Genomic DNA, 20,199 nt, shown 5'->3' with positions numbered 1-20,199 from the left:
TGGGAACCCCGGGATGGGAACCCCGGGATGTGAACCCCGGGATGGGAACCCCGCGATGGGAACCCCGCGATGTGAACCCCGAGATGTGAACCCCGCGATGTGAACCTCGCGATTGGAACCCCGGGATGGGAACCCCGCGATGGGAACCCCGCGATGTGAACCCCGGGATGGGAACCCCGCGATGTGAACCCCGAGATGTGAACCCCGCGATGGGAACCCCGAGATGTGAGCCCCGCGATGGGAACCCCGCGATGGGAACCCCGCGATGGGAACCCCGAGATGTGAACCCCGCGATGTGAACCTCGCGATTGGAACCCCGGGATGGGAACCCCGCGATGGGAACCCCGCGATGTGAACCCCGGGATGGGAACCCCGCGATGGGAACCCCGAGATGTGAACCCCGCGATGGGAACCCCGCGATGTGAACCCCGAGATGTGAACCCCGCGATGGGAACCCCGAGATGTGAGCCCCGCGATGGGAACCCCGCGATGGGAACCCCGCGATGGGAACCCCGCGATGGGAACCCTGCGATGGGAACCCCGCGATGTGAACCCCGAGATGTGAACCCCGCGATGGGAACCCCGAGATGGGAATCCCGCGATGGGAACCCCGCGATGGGAACCCCGCGTCTGAACCCCGAGATGTGAACCCCGCGATGGGAACCCCGAGATGGGAATCCCGCGATGGGAACCCCGCGATGTGAACCCCGAGATGTGAACCCCGCGATGGGAACCCCGAGATGGGAATCCCGCGATGGGAACCCCGCGTGTGAACCCCGGATGGGAACCCCGCGATGGGAATCCCGCGATGGGAACCCCGCGTGTGAACCCCGCGATGGGAACCCCGCGATGGGAATCCCGCGATGGGAACCCCGGGATGTGAACCCCGCGATGGGAACCCCGCGATGGGAATCCCGCGATGGGAACCCCGCGTGTGAACCCCGCGATGGGAACCCCGCGATGGGAATCCCGCGATGGGAACCCCGCGATGGGAACCCCGCGATGGGAACCCCGCGTGTGAACCCCGCGATGGGAACCCCGGGATGGGAACCCCGCGATGGGAACCCCGCGATGGGAACCCCGCGATGGGAACCCCGCGTGTGAACCCCGCGATGGGAACCCCGGGATGGGAACCCCGCGATGGGAACCCCGCGATGTGAACCCCGGGATGGGAACCCCGCGACGGGAACCCCGCGATGGGAACCCCGCGATGGGAACCCCGCGATGGGAACCCCGCGATGGGAACCCCACGATGGGAACCCCGCGATGGGAACCCCGGGAGGTGAACCCCGCGATGGGAACCCCGCGATGTGAACCCCGGGATGGGAACCCCGCGATGGGAACCCCGCGATGGGAACCCCGCGATGTGAACCCCGAGATGTGAACCCCGCGATGTGAACCCCGCGATGGGAACCCCGAGATGTGAACCCCGCGATGGGAACCCCGCGATGGGAACCCCGAGATGTGAACCCCGCGATGGGAACCCCGCGATGGGAATCCCGCGATGGGAACCCCGCGATGGGAACCCCGCGTGTGAACCCCGCGATGGGAACCCCGGGATGGGAACCCCGCGATGGGAACCCCGCGATGGGAATCCCGCGACGGGAACCCCGCGACGGGAACCCCGCGATGGGAACCCCGCGATGTGAACCCCGCGATGGGAACCCCGCGATGGGAACCCCGCGATGGGAACCCCGCGATGGGAACCCCGGGATGTGAACCCCGCGATGGGAATCCCGCGATGGGAACCCCGCGATGGGAACCCCGCGATGTGGACCCCGCGATGGGAATCCCGCGATGGGAACCCCGCGATGGGAATCCCGCGATGTGAACCCCGAGATGGGAACCCCGCGATGGGAACCCCACGTGTGAACCCCGCGATGGAAACCCCGCGATGGGAACCCCGCGACGGGAACCCCGCGATGGGAACCCCCCGATGGGAACCCCGCGATGGGAACCCCGCGGTGTGAATCCCGCGATGGGAACCCCGCGATGGGAACCCCGCGATGGGAATCCCGGGATGTGAACCCCGCGATGGGAACCCCGCGACGGGAACCCCGCGATGGGAACCCCGGGATGGGAACCCCGCGATGGGAACCCCGCGATGGGAACCCCGGGATGGGAACCCCGGGATGTGAACCCCGGGATGGGAACCCCGCGATGGGAACCCCGCGATGTGAACCCCGAGATGTGAACCCCGCGATGTGAACCTCGCGATTGGAACCCCGGGATGGGAACCCAGCGATGGGAACCCCGCGATGTGAACCCCGGGATGGGAACCCCGCGATGTGAACCCCGAGATGTGAACCCCGCGATGGGAACCCCGAGATGTGAGCCCCGCGATGGGAACCCCGCGATGGGAACCCCGCGATGGGAACCCCGAGATGTGAACCCCGCGATGTGAACCTCGCGATTGGAACCCCGGGATGGGAACCCCGCGATGGGAACCCCGCGATGTGAACCCCGGGATGGGAACCCCGCGATGGGAACCCCGAGATGTGAACCCCGCGATGGGAACCCCGCGATGTGAACCCCGAGATGTGAACCCCGCGATGGGAACCCCGAGATGTGAGCCCCGCGATGGGAACCCCGCGATGGGAACCCCGCGATGGGAACCCCGCGATGGGAACCCTGCGATGGGAACCCCGCGATGTGAACCCCGAGATGTGAACCCCGCGATGGGAACCCCGAGATGGGAATCCCGCGATGGGAACCCCGCGATGGGAACCCCGCGTCTGAACCCCGAGATGTGAACCCCGCGATGGGAACCCCGAGATGGGAATCCCGCGATGGGAACCCCGCGATGTGAACCCCGAGATGTGAACCCCGCGATGGGAACCCCGAGATGGGAATCCCGCGATGGGAACCCCGCGTGTGAACCCCGGATGGGAACCCCGCGATGGGAATCCCGCGATGGGAACCCCGCGTGTGAACCCCGCGATGGGAACCCCGCGATGGGAATCCCGCGATGGGAACCCCGGGATGTGAACCCCGCGATGGGAACCCCGCGATGGGAATCCCGCGATGGGAACCCCGCGTGTGAACCCCGCGATGGGAACCCCGCGATGGGAATCCCGCGATGGGAACCCCGCGATGGGAACCCCGCGATGGGAACCCCGCGTGTGAACCCCGCGATGGGAACCCCGGGATGGGAACCCCGCGATGGGAACCCCGCGATGGGAATCCCGCGACGGGAACCCCGCGACGGGAACCCCGCGACGGGAACCCCGCGATGGGAACCCCGCGATGTGAACCCCGCGATGGGAACCCCGTGATGGGAACCCCGCGATGGGAACCCCGCGTGTGAACCCCGCGATGGGAACCCCGGGATGGGAACCCCGCGATGGGAACCCCGCGATGTGAACCCCGGGATGGGAACCCCGCGACGGGAACCCCGCGATGGGAACCCCGCGATGGGAACCCCGCGATGGGAACCCCGCGATGGGAACCCCGGGAGGTGAACCCCGCGATGGGAACCCCGCGATGTGAACCCCGGGATGGGAACCCCGCGATGGGAACCCCGCGATGGGAACCCCGCGATGTGAACCCCGAGATGTGAACCCCGCGATGTGAACCCCGCGATGGGAACCCCGAGATGTGAACCCCGCGATGGGAACCCCGCGATGGGAACCCCGAGATGTGAACCCCGCGATGGGAACCCCGCGATGGGAACCCTGCGATGGGAATCCCGCGATGTGAACCCCGCGATGGGAACCCCGCGATGTGAACCCCGAGATGGGAACCCCGCGATGTGAACCCCGGGATGTGAACCCCGCGATGGGAACCCCGCGATGTGAACCCCGCGATGGGAACCCCGGGATGGGAACCCCGCGATGGGAACCCCGCGATGGGAACCGCGCGATGGGAATCCCGCGATGTGAACCCCGAGATGGGAACCCCGCGATGGGAACCCCACGTGTGAACCCCGCGATGGAAACCCCGCGATGGGAACCCCGCGACGGGAACCCCGCGATGGGAACCCCCCGATGGGAACCCCGCGATGGGAACCCCGCGATGTGAATCCCGCGATGGGAACCCCGCGATGGGAACCCCGCGATGTGAACCCCGCGATGGGAACCCCGGGATGGGAACCCCGCGATGGGAACCCCGCGATGGGAACCGCGCGATGGGAATCCCGCGATGTGAACCCCGAGATGGGAACCCCGCGATGGGAACCCCACGTGTGAACCCCGCGATGGAAACCCCGCGATGGGAACCCCGCGACGGGAACCCCGCGATGGGAACCCCCCGATGGGAACCCCGCGATGGGAATCCCGGGATGTGAACCCCGCGATGGGAACCCCGCGACGGGAACCCCGCGATGGGAACCCCGGGATGGGAACCCCGCGATGTGAACCCCGCGATGGGAACCCCGCGATGTGAACCCCGCGATGGGAACCCCGCGATGGGAACCCCGCGATGAGAACCCTGCGATGTGAACCACGCGATGGGAACCCCGCGATGTGAATCCCGTGATGGGAACCCCGCGACGGGAACCTCGCGACGGGAACCCCCCGATGGAAACCCCGCGATGGGAACCCCGCGATGGGAACCCCGCGACGGGAACCCCGCGATGGGAACCCCGCGACGGGAACCTCCCGATGGGAACCCCCCGATGGGAACCCCGCGACGGGAACCCCGCGATGGGAACCTCGTGATGGGAACCCCGCGATGGGAACCCCGCGATGGGAACCCCGCGATGGGAACCCCGCGATGGGAATCCCGCGATGGGAACCCCGCGATGGGAACCCCGCGATGTGAACCCCGAGATGTGAACCCCGCGATGGGAATCCCGCGATGGGAACCCCGCGATGGGAATCCCGCGATGGGAACCCCGCGATGGGAACCCCGAGATGTGAACCCCGCGATGGGAACCCCGCGATGGGAACCCCGCGATGTGAACCCCGCGATGGGAACCCCGCGATGTGAACCCCGAGATGTGAACCCCGAGATGGGAACCCCGCGATGGGAACCCCGAGATGTGAGCCCCGCGATGGGAACCCCGCGATGGGAACCCCGCGATGGGAACCCCGCGATGGGAACCCTGCGATGGGAACCCCGCGATGTGAACCCCGAGATGTGAACCCCGCGATGGGAACCCCGAGATGGGAATCCCGCGATGGGAACCCCGCGATGGGAACCCCGCGTCTGAACCCCGAGATGTGAACCCCGCGATGGGAACCCCGAGATGGGAATCCCGCGATGGGAACCCCGCGATGTGAACCCCGAGATGTGAACCCCGCGATGGGAACCCCGAGATGGGAATCCCGCGATGGGAACCCCGCGTGTGAACCCCGGATGGGAACCCCGCGATGGGAATCCCGCGATGGGAACCCCGCGTGTGAACCCCGCGATGGGAACCCCGCGATGGGAATCCCGCGATGGGAACCCCGGGATGTGAACCCCGCGATGGGAACCCCGCGATGGGAATCCCGCGATGGGAACCCCGCGTGTGAACCCCGCGATGGGAACCCCGCGATGGGAATCCCGCGATGGGAACCCCGCGATGGGAACCCCGCGATGGGAACCCCGCGTGTGAACCCCGCGATGGGAACCCCGGGATGGGAACCCCGCGATGGGAACCCCGCGATGGGAATCCCGCGACGGGAACCCCGCGACGGGAACCCCGCGACGGGAACCCCGCGATGGGAACCCCGCGATGTGAACCCCGCGATGGGAACCCCGCGATGGGAACCCCGCGATGGGAACCCCGCGTGTGAACCCCGCGATGGGAACCCCGGGATGGGAACCCCGCGATGGGAACCCCGCGATGTGAACCCCGGGATGGGAACCCCGCGACGGGAACCCCGCGATGGGAACCCCGCGATGTGAACCCCGCGATGGGAACCCCGCGATGGGAACCCCGCGATGGGAACCCCGCGATGGGAACCCCGGGAGGTGAACCCCGCGATGGGAACCCCGCGATGTGAACCCCGGGATGGGAACCCCGCGATGGGAACCCCGCGATGGGAACCCCGCGATGTGAACCCCGAGATGTGAACCCCGCGATGGGAACCCCGCGATGGGAACCCCGAGATGTGAACCCCGCGATGGGAACCCCGCGATGGGAACCCCGAGATGTGAACCCCGCGATGGGAACCCCGCGATGGGAACCCTGCGATGGGAATCCCGCGATGTGAACCCCGCGATGGGAACCCCGCGATGTGAACCCCGCGATGGGAACCCCGGGATGGGAACCCCGCGATGGGAACCCCGCGATGGGAACCGCGCGATGGGAATCCCGCGATGTGAACCCCGAGATGGGAACCCCGCGATGGGAACCCCACGTGTGAACCCCGCGATGGAAACCCCGCGATGGGAACCCCGCGACGGGAACCCCGCGATGGGAACCCCCCGATGGGAACCCCGCGATGGGAACCCCGCGATGTGAATCCCGCGATGGGAACCCCGCGATGGGAACCCCGCGATGGGAATCCCGGGATGTGAACCCCGCGATGGGAACCCCGCGACGGGAACCCCGCGATGGGAACCCCGGGATGGGAACCCCGCGATGTGAACCCCGCGATGGGAACCCCGCGATGAGAACCCTGCGATGTGAACCACGCGATGGGAACCCCGCGATGTGAATCCCGCGATGGGAACCCCGCGACGGGAACCTCGCGACGGGAACCCCCCGATGGAAACCCCGCGATGGGAACCCCGCGATGGGAACCCCGCGACGGGAACCCCGCGATGGGAACCTCGCGATGGGAACCCCGCGATGGGAATCCCGCGATGGGAACCCCGCGATGGGAACCCCGCGATGTGAACCCCGAGATGTGAACCCCGCGATGGGAACCCCGCGATGGGAACCCCGCGACGGGAACCCCGCGACGGGAACCTCCCGATGGGAACCCCCCGATGGGAACCCCGCGACGGGAACCCCGCGACGGGAACCCCGCGATGGGAACCTCGTGATGGGAACCCCGCGATGGGAACCCCGCGATGGGAACCCCGCGATGGGAATCCCGCGATGGGAACCCCGCGATGGGAACCCCGCGATGTGAACCCCGAGATGTGAACCCCGCGATGGGAATCCCGCGATGGGAACCCCGCGATGGGAATCCCGCGATGGGAACCCCGCGATGGGAACCCCGAGATGTGAACCCCGCGATGGGAACCCCGCGATGGGAACCCCGCGATGTGAACCCCGCGATGGGAACCCCGCGATGTGAACCCCGAGATGTGAACCCCGAGATGGGAACCCCGCGATGGGAACCCCACGTGTGAACCCCGCGATGGAAACCCCGCGATGGGAACCCCGCGATGGGAACCCCGCGATGGGAACCCCGCGACGGGAACCTCGCGATGGGAACCCCCCGATGGGAACCCCGCGACGGGAACCCCGCGATGGGAACCTCGCGATGGGAATCCCGCGATGGGAACCCCGCGATGGGAATCCCGCGATGGGAACCCCGCGATGGGAATCCCGCGATGGGTACCCCGCGATGGGAACCCCGCGATGTGAACCCCGAGATGGGAACCCCGCGATGGGAACCCCACGTGTGAACCCCGCGATGGGACCCCCGCGATGGAAACCCCGCGATGGGAACCCCGCGATGGGAATCCCGCGATGGGAACCCCGCGATGGGAACCCCGCGATGGGAACCCCAGGATGTGAACCCCGCGATGGGAACACCGCGATGGGAACCCCAGGATGTGAACCCCGGGATGGGAACCCCAGGATGTGAACCCCACGTGTGAACCCCGCGATGGGAACCCCGGGATGTGAACCCCGCGATGTGAACCCCGCGATGGGAACCCCGAGATGTGAGCCCCGCGATGGGAACCCCGATGTGAACCCCGCGATGTGAACCCCGCGATGTGAATCCCGCGATGGGAACCCCGCGATGTGAACCCCGAGATGTGAACCCCGCGATGTGAACCCCGAGATGTGAACCCCGCGATGGGAACCCCGCGATGGGAACCCCGCGATGGGAATCCCGCGATGTGAACCCCGCGATGGGAACCCCGAGATGTGAGCCCCGCGATGGGAACCCCGATGTGAACCCCGCGATGTGAACCCCGCGATGTGAATCCCGCGATGGGAACCCCGCGATGTGAATCCCGCGATGGGAACCCCGCGATGTGAACCCCGCGATGTGAACCACGCGATGTGAATACCGCGATGGGAACCCCGCGACGGGAACCTCGCGATGGGAACCCCCCGATGGGAACCTCGCGATGGGAACCCCGCGACGGGAACCTCGCGATGGGAACCCCACGACGGGAACCCCGCGACGGGAACCCCGCGATGGGAACCCCGGGATGGGAACCCCGGGATGGGAACCCCGGGATGGGAACCCCGCGACGGGAACCCCGCGATGGGAACCCCGCGATGTGAACCACGCGATGTGAATCCCGCGATGGGAACCCCGCGACGGGAACCTCGCGATGGGAACCCCCCGATGGGAACCTCGCGATGGGAACCCCGCGACGGGAACCTCGCGATGGGAACCCCACGACGGGAACCCCGCGACGGGAACCCCGGGATGGGAACCCCGCGATGGGAACCCCGCGATGGGAATCCCGGGATGGGAATCCCGGGATGGGAACCCCGGGATGGGAACCCCGCGATGGGAACCCCGCGATGGGAACCCCGGGATGGGAACCCCGAGATGGGAACCCCGGGATGGGAACCCCGCGATGGGAACCCCGGGATGGGAACCCCGCGATGGGAATCCCGCGATGGGAACCCCGCGATGGGAACCCCGGGATGGGAACCCCGCGATGGGAACCCCGGGATGGGAACCCCGCGATGGGAACCCCGCGATTGGAACCCCGCGATGGGAACCCCGGGATGGGAACCCCGCGATGGGAACCCCGGGATGGGAACCCCGGGATGTGAACCCCGCGATTGGAACCCCGCGATGGGAATCCCGGGATGGGAACCCCGATGGGAACCTCGCGATGTGAACCCCGGGATGGGAACCCCGATGGGAACCTCGCGATGTGAATCCCGCGATGGGAACCCCGATGGGAATCCTGCGATGTGAACCCCGAGATGTGAACCCCGCGATGGGAACCCCGCGATGTGAACCCTCAACGTGCCAATACCAAGTTTCCAGAGTTCCCCATGCTTCCTCACGTCGAGACAGAGATGTGGTGCGAGATTGCTCATCACTGCACAACACGCGCAGCTATGGGCACCAGCCATCTACAGCTCAAGCACACACAAACACACACAGGGGCTGTTTAGCACAGGGCTAAATCGCTGGCTTTGAAGGCAGGCCAGCAGCACGGTTCGATTCCCGTACCAGCCTCCCCGAACAGGCGCCGGAATGTGGCGACTAGGGGCTTTTCACAGTAACTTCATCGAAGCCTACTTGTGACAATAAGTGATTTTCATTTCATTTCTCAGAGTCAGGGGGGGCGCCCATTTGAGACAGAGATGAGGAGGAATTCCTTCTCTCAGAGGGGAGTGAACCAGTGGAATTTACCGCAGAGAGCAGTAGAGGCTGGGCCGTTAAGTATGTGCAAGGCCGAGAGAGACAGATATTTAATCAGTGAGGGGATCGAGGGTTACGGGGATAAGGCGGGAAAGTGGAGTTGAGGATTATCAGATCAGATCAGCCAGGATCTCATTGATTGGGGGATCAGAATCAATGGGCCGAATGGCCCACTTCAGCTTCTGAATTCTATGTTTGGTCATACAAATTTTTTCTTCTGTTTTGCAGAATCCCAGATGTCCTTCCCGAACTCGGATCGCTCTCATGGGAATCCTTTTCGTGTTTGCTCTGTTATATTACTTGTATTTTACCAAGGACATAATATTGTACTGAACTACGCAACCCCATCTCCATTTCAAAACCTCACCAGGTAGCGTGTGTGTATCAAATCTCTGCATATTGTCCCCATCAAACACTCCCAGGACAGGTACAGCACGGGGTTAGATACAGAGTAAAGCTCCCTCTACACTGTCCCCATCAAACACTCCCAGGACAGGTACAGCACGGGGTTAGAGACAGAGTAAAGCTCCCTCTGCACTGTCCCCATCAAACACTCCCAGGACAGGTACAGCACGGGGTTAGATACAGAGTAAAGCTCCCTCTACACTGCCCCCATCAAACACTCCCAGGACTGGTACAGCACGGGGTTCGATACAGAGTAAAGCTCCCTCTATACTGTCCCCATCAAACACTCCCAGGACAGGTACAGCACGGGGTTAGATACAGAGTAAAGCTCCCTCTACACTGTCCCCATCAAACACTCCCAGGACAGGTCCAGCACGGGGTTAGATACAGAGTAAAGCTCCCTGTACACTGTCCTCATCAAACACTCCCAGGACAGGTACAGCACGGGGTTAGATACAGAGTAAAGCTCCCTGTACACTGTCCTCATCAAACACTCCCAGGACAGATACAGCACGGGGTTAGATACAGAGTAAAGCTCCCTCTACACTGTCCCCATCAAACTCTCCCAGGACAGGTACAGCACGGAGTAGATACAGAGTAAAGTTCCCTCTACACTGTCCCCATCAAACACTCCCAGGACAGATACAGCACGGGGTTAGATACAGAGTAAAGCTCCCTCTAGACTGTCCCCATCAAACACTCCCAGGACAGGTACAGCACGGGGTTAGATACAGAGTAAAGCTCCCTGTACACTGTCCTCATCAAACTCTCCCAGGACAGATACAGCACGGGGTTAGATACAGAGTAAAGCTCCCTCTACACTGTCCTCATCAAACACTCCCAGGACAGATACAGCACGGGGTTAGATACAGAGTAAAGTTCCCTCTACACTGTCCCCATCAAACACTCCCAGGACAGATACAGCACGGGGTTAGATACAGAGTAAAGCTCCCTCTACACTGTCCCCATCAAACACTCCCAGGACAGGTACAGCACGGGGTTAGATACAGAGTAAATCTCCCTCTACACTGTCCCCATCAAACACTCCCAGGACAGATACAGCACGGGGTTAGATACAGAGTAAAGCTCCCTCTACACTGTCCCCATCAAACCTCCCAGGACAGGTACAGCACGAGGTTAGATACAGAGTAAAGCTCCCTCTACACTGTCCCCATCAAACACTCCCAGGGCAGGTACAGCACGGGGTTAGATACAGAGTAAAGCTCCCTCTACACTGTCCCCATCAAACACTCCTAGGACAGATACAGCACGGGGTTAGATACAGAGTAAAGCTCCCTCTACACTGTCCCCATCAAACACTCCCAGGACAGGTACAGCACGGGGTTAGATACAGAGTAAAGCTCCCTGTACACTGTCCTCATCAAACACTCCCAGGACAGATACAGCATGGGGTTAGATACAGAGTAAAGCTCCCTCTACACTGTCCCCATCAAACACTCCCAGGACAGATACAGCACGGGGTTAGATACAGAGTAAAGCTCCCTCTACACTGTCCCCATCAAACACTCCCAGGACAGGTACAGCACGGGGTTAGATACAGAGTGAAGCTCCCTCTACACTGTCCCCATCAAACTCTCCCAGGACAGGTACAGCACGGAGTAGATACAGAGTAAAGTTCCCTCTACACTGTCCCCATCAAACACTCCCAGGACAGGTACAGCACGGGGTTAGATACAGAGTAAAGCTCCCTCTACACTGTCCCCATCAAACACTCCCAGGACAGATACAGCACGGGGTTAGATACAGAGTAAAGCTCCCTCTACACTGTCCCCATCAAACACTCCCAGGACAGGTACAGCACGGGGTTAGATACAGAGTAAATCTCCCTCTACACTGTCCCCATCAAACACTCCCAGGACAGATACAGCACGGGGTTAGATACAGAGTAAAGCTCCCTCTACACTGTCCCCATCAAACCTCCCAGGACAGGTACAGCACGGGGTTAGATACAGAGTAAAGCTCCCTCTACACTGTCCCCATCAAACACTCCCAGGGCAGGTACAGCACGGGGTTAGATACAGAGTAAAGCTCCCTCTACACTGTCCCCATCAAACACTCCCAGGACAGATACAGCACGGGGTTAGATACAGAGTAAAGCTCCCTCTACACTGTCCCCATCAAACACTCCCAGGACAGGTACAGCACGGGGTTAGATACAGAGTAAAGCTCCCTGTACACTGTCCTCATCAAACACTCCCAGGACAGATACAGCACGGGGTTAGATACAGAGTAAAGCTCCCTCTACACTGTCCCCATCAAACACTCCCAGGACAGATACAGCACGGGGTTAGATACAGAGTAAAGCTCCCTCTACACTGTCCCCATCAAACACTCCCAGGACAGGTACAGCACGGGGTTAGATACAAAGTAAAGCTCCCTCTACACTGTCCCCATCAAACACTCCCAGGACAGGTACAGCACGGGGTTAGATACAGAGTGAAGCTCCCTCTACACTGTCCCCATCAAACACTCCCAGGACAGATACAGCACGGGGTTAGATACAGAGTAAAGCTCCCTCTACACTGTCCCCATCAAACACTCCCAGGACAGGTACAGCACGGGGTTAGATACAGAGTAAAGCTCCCTCTACACTGTCCCCATCAAACTCTCCCAGGACAGGTACAGCACGGGGTTAGATACAGAGTAAAGCTCCCTCTGCACTGTCCCCATCAAACACTCCCAGGACAGGTACAGCACGGGGTTAGATACAGAGTAAAGCTCCCTCTACACTGTCCCCATCAAACACTCCCAGGACAGGTACAGCACAGGGTGAGAGACAGAGTAAAGCTCCCTCTACACTGTCCCCATCAAACACTCCCAGGACAGGTACAGCACGGGGTAGATACAGAGTAAAGCTCACTCTACACTGTCCCCATCAAACACTCCCAGAACAGGTACAGCACGGGGTTAGATGCAGAGTAAAACTCCCTCCACACTGTCCCCATCAAACACTCCCAGGACAGGTGCAGCACGGGGTTAGATACAGAGTAAAGCTCCCTCTACACTGTCCCAGTCAAACACTCCCAGGACAGGTACAGCACGGGGTTAGATACAGAGTAAAGCTCCCTCTACACTGTCCCCATCAAACACTCCCAGGACAGGTACAGCACGGGGTTAGATACAGAGTAAAGCTCCCTCTGCACTGTCCCCATGAAACACTCCCAGGACAGGTACAGCACGAGGTTAGATGCAGAGTAAAGCCCCCTCTACATTGTCCCCATCAAACACTCCCAGGACAGGTACAGCACGGGGTTAGATACAGAGTAAAGCTCCCTCTACACTGACCCCATCAAACACTCCCAGGACAGGTACAGCACGGGGTAGATACAGAGTAAAGCTCGCTCTACACTGTCCCCATCAAACACTCCCAGAACAGGTACAGCACGGGGTTAGATACAGAGTAAAGCTCCCTCTACATTGTCCCCATCAAACACTCTCAGGACAGGTACAGCACGGGGTTAGATACAGAGTAAAGCTCCCTCCACACTGTCCCCATCAAACACACCCAGGACAGGTGCAGCACGGGGTTAGATACAGAGTAAAGCTCCCTCTACACTGTCCCCATCAAACACTCCCAGGACAGGTACAGCACGGGGTTAGATACAGAGTAAAGCTCCCTCTACACTGTCCCCATCAAACACTCCCAGGACAGGTACAGCACGGGGTTAGATACAGAGTAAAGCTCCCTCTCCACTGTCCCCATCAAACACTCCCAGGACAGGTACAGCACGGGGTTAGATACAGAGTAAAGCTCCCTCTACACTGACCCCATCAAACACTCCCAGGACAGGTACAGCACGGGGTAGATACAGAGTAAAGCTCGCTCTACACTGTCCCCATCAAACACTCCCACACAGGTGCAGCACGGGGTTAGATACAGAGTAAAGCTCCCTCTACACTGTCCCCATCAAACACTCCCAGGACAGGTACAGCACGGGGTTAGATACAGAGTAAAGCTCCCTCTACACTGTCCCCATCAAACACTCCCAGGACAGGTACAGCACGGGGTTAGATACAGAGTAAAGCTCCCTCTACACTGACCCCATCAAACACTCCCAGGACAGGTACAGCACGGGGTAGATACAGAGTAAAGCTCGCTCTACACTGTCCCCATCAAACACTCCCAGAACAGGTACAGCACGGGGTTAGATACAGAGTAAAGCTCCCTCTACACTGTCCCCATCAAACACTCCCAGGACAGATACAGCACGGGGTTAGATACAGAGTAAAGCTCCCTCTACACTGTCCCCATCAAACCTCCCAGGACAGGTACAGCACGGGGTTAGATACAGAGTAAAGCTCCCTCTACACTGTCCCCATCAAACACTCCCAGGGCAGGTACAGCACGGGGTTAGATACAGAGTAAAGCTCCCTCTACACTGTCCCCATCAAACACTCCCAGGACAGATACAGCACGGGGTTAGATACAGAGTAAAGCTCCCTCTACACTGTCCCCATCAAACACTCCCAGGACAGGTACAGCACGGGGTTAGATACAGAGTAAAGCTCCCTGTACACTGTCCTCATCAAACACTCCCAGGACAGATACAGCACGGGGTTAGATACAGAGTAAAGCTCCCTCTACACTGTCCCCATCAAACACTCCCAGGACAGATACAGCACGGGGTTAGATACAGAGTAAAGCTCCCTCTACACTGTCCCCATCAAACACTCCCAGGACAGGTACAGCACGGGGTTAGATACAAAGTAAAGCTCCCTCTACACTGTCCCCATCAAACACTCCCAGGACAGGTACAGCACGGGGTGAGATACAGAGTGAAGCTCCCTCTACACTGTCCCCATCAAACACTCCCAGGACAGATACAGCACGGGGTTAGATACAGAGTAAAGCTCCCTCTACACTGTCCCCATCAAACACTCCCAGGACAGGTACAGCACGGGGTTAGATACAGAGTAAAGCTCCCTCTACACTGTCCCCATCAAACTCTCCCAGGACAGGTACAGCACGGGGTTAGATACAGAGTAAAGCTCCCTCTGCACTGTCCCCATCAAACACTCCCAGGACAGGTACAGCACGGGGTTAGATACAGAGTAAAGCTCCCTCTACACTGTCCCCATCAAACACTCCCAGGACAGGTACAGCACAGGGTGAGAGACAGAGTAAAGCTCCCTCTACACTGTCCCCATCAAACACTCCCAGGACAGGTACAGCACGGGGTAGATACAGAGTAAAGCTCACTCTACACTGTCCCCATCAAACACTCCCAGAACAGGTACAGCACGGGGTTAGATGCAGAGTAAAACTCCCTCCACACTGTCCCCATCAAACACTCCCAGGACAGGTGCAGCACGGGGTTAGATACAGAGTAAAGCTCCCTCTACACTGTCCCAGTCAAACACTCCCAGGACAGGTACAGCACGGGGTTAGATACAGAGTAAAGCTCCCTCTACACTGTCCCCATCAAACACTCCCAGGACAGGTACAGCACGGGGTTAGATACAGAGTAAAGCTCCCTCTGCACTGTCCCCATGAAACACTCCCAGGACAGGTACAGCATGAGGTTAGATGCAGAGTAAAGCCCCCTCTACATTGTCCCCATCAAACACTCCCAGGACAGGTACAGCACGGGGTTAGATACAGAGTAAAGCTCCCTCTACACTGACCCCATCAAACACTCCCAGGACAGGTACAGCACGGGGTAGATACAGAGTAAAGCTCGCTCTACACTGTCCCCATCAAACACTCCCAGAACAGGTACAGCACGGGGTTAGATACAGAGTAAAGCTCCCTCTACATTGTCCCCATCAAACACTCTCAGGACAGGTACAGCACGGGGTTAGATACAGAGTAAAGCTCCCTCCACACTGTCCCCATCAAACACTCCCAGGACAGGTGCAGCACGGGGTTAGATACAGAGTAAAGCTCCCTCTACACTGTCCCCATCAAACACTCCCAGGACAGGTACAGCACGGGGTTAGATACAGAGTCAAGCTCCCTCTACACTGTCCCCATCAAACACTCCCAGGACAGGTACAGCACGGGGTTAGATACAGAGTAAAGCTCCCTCTCCACTGTCCCCATCAAACACTCCCAGGACAGGTACAGCACGGGGTTAGATACAGAGTAAAGCTCCCTCTACACTGACCCCATCAAACACTCCCAGGACAGGTACAGCACGGGGTAGATACAGAGTAAAGCTCGCTCTACACTGTCCCCATCAAACACTCCCACACAGGTGCAGCACGGGGTTAGATACAGAGTAAAGCTCCCTCTACACTGTCCCCATCAAACACTCCCAGGACAGGTACAGCACGGGGTTAGATACAGAGTAAAGCTCCCTCTACACTGTCCCCATCAAACACTCCCAGGACAGGTACAGCACGGGGTTAGATACAGAGTAAAGCTCCCTCTACACTGACCCCATCAAACACTCCCAGGACAGGTACAGCACGGGGTAGATACAGAGTAAAGCTCGCTCTACACTGTCCCCATCAAACACTCCCAGAACAGGTACAGCACGGGGTTAGATACAGAGTAAAGCTCCCTCCACACTGTCCCCATCAAACACTCCCAGGACAGGTGCAACACGGGGTTAGATACAGAGTAAAGCTCCTTCTACACTGTCCCCATCAAACACTCCCAGGACAGGTACAGCAGGTGGTTAGATACAGAGTAAAGCTCCCTCTGCACTGTCCCCATGAAACACTCCCAGGACAGGTACAGCACGAGGTTAGATGCAGAGTAAAGCCCCCTCTACATTGTCCCATTCAAACACTCCCAGGACAGGTACAGCACGGGGTTAGATACAGAGTAAAGCTCCCTCTACACTGTCCCCATCAAACACTCCCAGGACAGGTACAGCACGGGGTTAGATACAGAGTCAAGCTCCCTCTACACTGTCCCCATCAAACACTCCCAGGGCAGGTACAGCACGGGGTTAGATACAGAGTAAAGCTCCCTCTCCACTGTCCCCATCAAACACTCCCAGGACAGGTACAGCACGGGGTTAGATACAGAGTAAAGCTCCCTCTACACTGACCCCATCAAACACTCCCAGGACAGGTACAGCACGGGGTAGATACAGAGTAAAGCTCGCTCTACACTGTCCCCATCAAACACTCCCAGAACAGGTACAGCACGGGGTTAGATACAGAGTAAAGCTCCCTCCACACTGTCCCCATCAAACACTCCCAGGACAGGTGCAGCACGGGGTTAGATACAGAGTAAAGCTCCCTCTACACTGTCCTCATCAAACACTCCCAGGACAGGTACAGCACAGGGTTAGATACAGAGTAAAGCTCCTTCTACACTGTCCCCATCAAACAGTCCCAGGACAGGTACAGCACGGGGTTAGATACAGAGTAAAGCTCCCTCTACACTGTCCCCATCAAACACTCCCAGGACAGGTACAGCACGGGGTTAGATACAGAGTAAAACCCCCTCTACATTGTCCCCATCAAACACTCCCAGGACATGTACAGCGCGGGGTTATATACAGAGCAAAGCCCCCTCTACTTTGTCCCCATCAAACACTCCCAGGACAGGTACAGCACGGGGTTAGATACAGAGTAAAGCTCCCTCTACACTGTCCCCATCAAACACTCCCAGGACAGGTGCAGCACGGGGTTAGATACAGAGTAAAGCTCCTTCTACACTGTCCCCATCAAACACTCCCAGGACAGGTACAGCACGGGGTTAGATACAGAGTAAAGCTCCCTCTACACTGGCCCCATCAAACACTCCCACGACAGGTACAGCACGGGGTTAGATACCGAGTAAAGCTCCCTCTACACTGTCCCCATCAAACAATCCCAGGACAGGTACAGCACGGGGTTAGATACAGAGCAAAGCTCCCTCTACACTGTCCCCATCAAACACTCCCAGGACAGGTGCAGCACGGGGTTAGATACAAAGTAAATCTCCCTCTACACTGTCCCCATCAAACACTCCCAGGACAGGAACAGCACGGGGTTAGATACAGAGTAAAGCTCCCTCTACACTGTCCCCATCAAACACTCCCAGGACAGGTGCAGCACGGGGTTAGATACAAAGTAAATCTCCCTCTACACTGTCCCCATCAAACACTCCCAGGACAGGAACAGCACGGGGTTAGATACAGAGTAAAGCTCCCTCTACACTGTCCCCATCAAACACTCCCAGGACAGGTACAGCACGGGGTTAGATACAGAGTAAAGCTCCCTCTACACTGTCCCCATCAAACACTCGCAGGACAGGTACAGCACGTGGTTAGATACAGAGTGTTCTGTATCAGCCCCAAGTTCTCCAGCCCCATTGGATGCCCCGGGTGGGGTATTGCGACTCCCCCCCCCCCCCCTCCCCCTCGCCGTCCCCCGTCAACCCGCTGATTGAGGCACAGACTGTGAGTGGCAGAAAGCAGAGGTTACATCTGCTCTGAATCAGAGGGGCTGGAGCTGTGTTGGGAGGGACAGGCAGATTTGACGCCAGCTTCTAGATTCAGACCGCCGGGCTTGGTGCCACTCACAGTTTGCTCAGCGCGCCCCACGCTCGGCGAGTGCAATGCATTTCCCAGGGGGATTGGGCAGAGCCAAGTCTCTTGGGCGACGCAGGCTTTCCGCCTGATTAACAACTGAAATGACCGCTCAAATATCCTGGCTGCGATCGAGCCGTGTCTCCACAGCCTCCCCCACGACTGTGGGTCCGGAAAATCCAGGAATGCCAAATTTCACAGGATCGCGACAAGCAGCCGCAGGGCCGGGTGGGGCGGTGGGGGGGTGGGGGGGGGGGGGGGGGGGGGGCGCTGGTTGTTGTCTGGCCCACCCTGATTGGATGAGGTGTTGCCACGAAGGACGCAATGGGTACGCCCGGGCTCCGCAAGCCATCAATCAATTCGACAAATGCGCAAGTCTTACGCATTTTCCCGTGCTGCTTGTGGGGGGGCACGGTATCCGCGCGCGACCCTGTGGTGCCTCGAGCACGTGTAGATGAGCCGCGCCCCGGAGCTCGCCGTCTCGTCAGGAGCCGGTCGCTTGCATCGCGGTTGCCGCACCTGGGCTGCCCGTCAGCTGGCCCAGCCCAGGCGGTGTGCTGCTTTTCCCAAGTAACTGAAGGAAAATGGCCGATGGTTCGATCAGTCAATCGCTGCGACATGTGGCACATTTAGCATCACGCCGACACTGCATTCCATCAGGATTCTGTTCAGCTGTGTGCCCAGCAGAACGTTGTGCGTGTGTGCGTCTGCGTGTGTGTGTCTGTGTCCGTCCCTTGAATGTTTATTTTTTTGCGATGTTGCGCGTTTGGGGCGTCGGAGAGCAACGGGGATTGTGTGGCCAAGTCGCAGCAGAGGGATATTTTTCTAACGGCGTCTTTTCTCTCTTTTCCCCCCCTCAGAGAGGAGCCCCACCGGCCCGCCCTCCCTCGCTGGAGACGAGAGGAACTGCGGACCACGCCGCCAACCACCCACTTGAACCCCCCCCCACCCCCCGCAAGCACCCTAATCCTTCCCCACCTCCCCCAAATCTTTACGTCGTGGGAGATCCCCCTCCCAACCCCATTCCCTCCACACACACTGCCTCTGCGAGACTGCGGAGGACCCCTGCGGCATCTTGCCCGAGGTTCCAAGCCAGGGCCTTAGTTAGAGGAGCAAGGCCCAGGCTTCTCAGCTGTCGTCAACGCCCCAAAGAGAGTGTGTGCTGGGCAATGGCTTTGCTTTTCGTGCCTGCCACGGACACCACGAGGAAGAATTCCCCTCCGAGTCGGGTTTTGTGGACGCTTTGCAATTCGTCCACTAGCTTAGCCCCTTTGCACGCGACCATGGCGACCAGACCAGATAGGCCACTCAGGCTTTGTCCCGATGCTCGATGCAATCTGCCCGCCATCGCCCCCCCCTGCCACCCCTCAACCCCCACATGCGCCGCACATGTTTGGTGTGTCACGGGGATCGTTTAATCTTGTCCTCTCCCACCAAAGCCTCCTCTTTCCACGCCTCCTGCCCCCGCTCCACAACCCACTTTGCGTCTCCGAATCTTGCCGGAAAGATCTGGAAAGGAATTAAAAGAACCATGTTCAAAAAAAAGAGTTCAACTGAGTGTGTCTGTCCAGCAGGTTTCATCACTTCACTGAGCCACTGAGTCAGTGTTTTCCTTTTGAAGTGGAATCACTGTCGTAATGCAGGAAGCATGGCGGCCTCGTCATGCACAGCAAGATTCCACAATACGATCAATGGCCAAGACCACGGGCCTTTTCTTGAGATCCTGTTGAGGGGTAATTTTGTCCCAGTGAGAGATCCCTCACTACTCACCCCCTGAGAGTGCGGCGCTCCCTCAGCACTGACCCTCCGACAGTGCGGCGCTCCCTCAGTACTGACCCTCCGACTGTGCTGCG

The 20,199-nt window shown here is 59.8% G+C and overlaps 1 protein-coding gene across 2 annotated transcripts in view; it reads left to right on the top strand.

Annotated features, from left to right (window-relative positions):
• LOC140398955 (uncharacterized) overlaps positions 1-19,885 on the top strand; it is a 589,803-nt gene extending 569,918 nt beyond the window's left edge. For both annotated transcript variants that reach the window (XM_072487952.1, XM_072487954.1), the window contains 2 exons: positions 9,678-9,819; positions 19,207-19,885. In XM_072487952.1, coding sequence (XP_072344053.1) covers positions 9,678-9,782 — 105 coding nt within the window. In that variant the 3' untranslated portion in view covers positions 9,783-9,819; positions 19,207-19,885. The remainder of the gene's footprint in view (positions 1-9,677; positions 9,820-19,206) is intronic.
• Positions 19,886-20,199: the final 314 nt, after the last annotated feature.

This window comes from Scyliorhinus torazame, chromosome 22, assembly GCF_047496885.1.
Source record: "Scyliorhinus torazame isolate Kashiwa2021f chromosome 22, sScyTor2.1, whole genome shotgun sequence".
In the NCBI taxonomy this organism is placed as follows: domain Eukaryota; kingdom Metazoa; phylum Chordata; class Chondrichthyes; order Carcharhiniformes; family Scyliorhinidae; genus Scyliorhinus; species Scyliorhinus torazame.
Note: the sequence above shows the minus strand (reverse complement) of the source record. Positions and strands in the feature narration are given on the sequence as shown.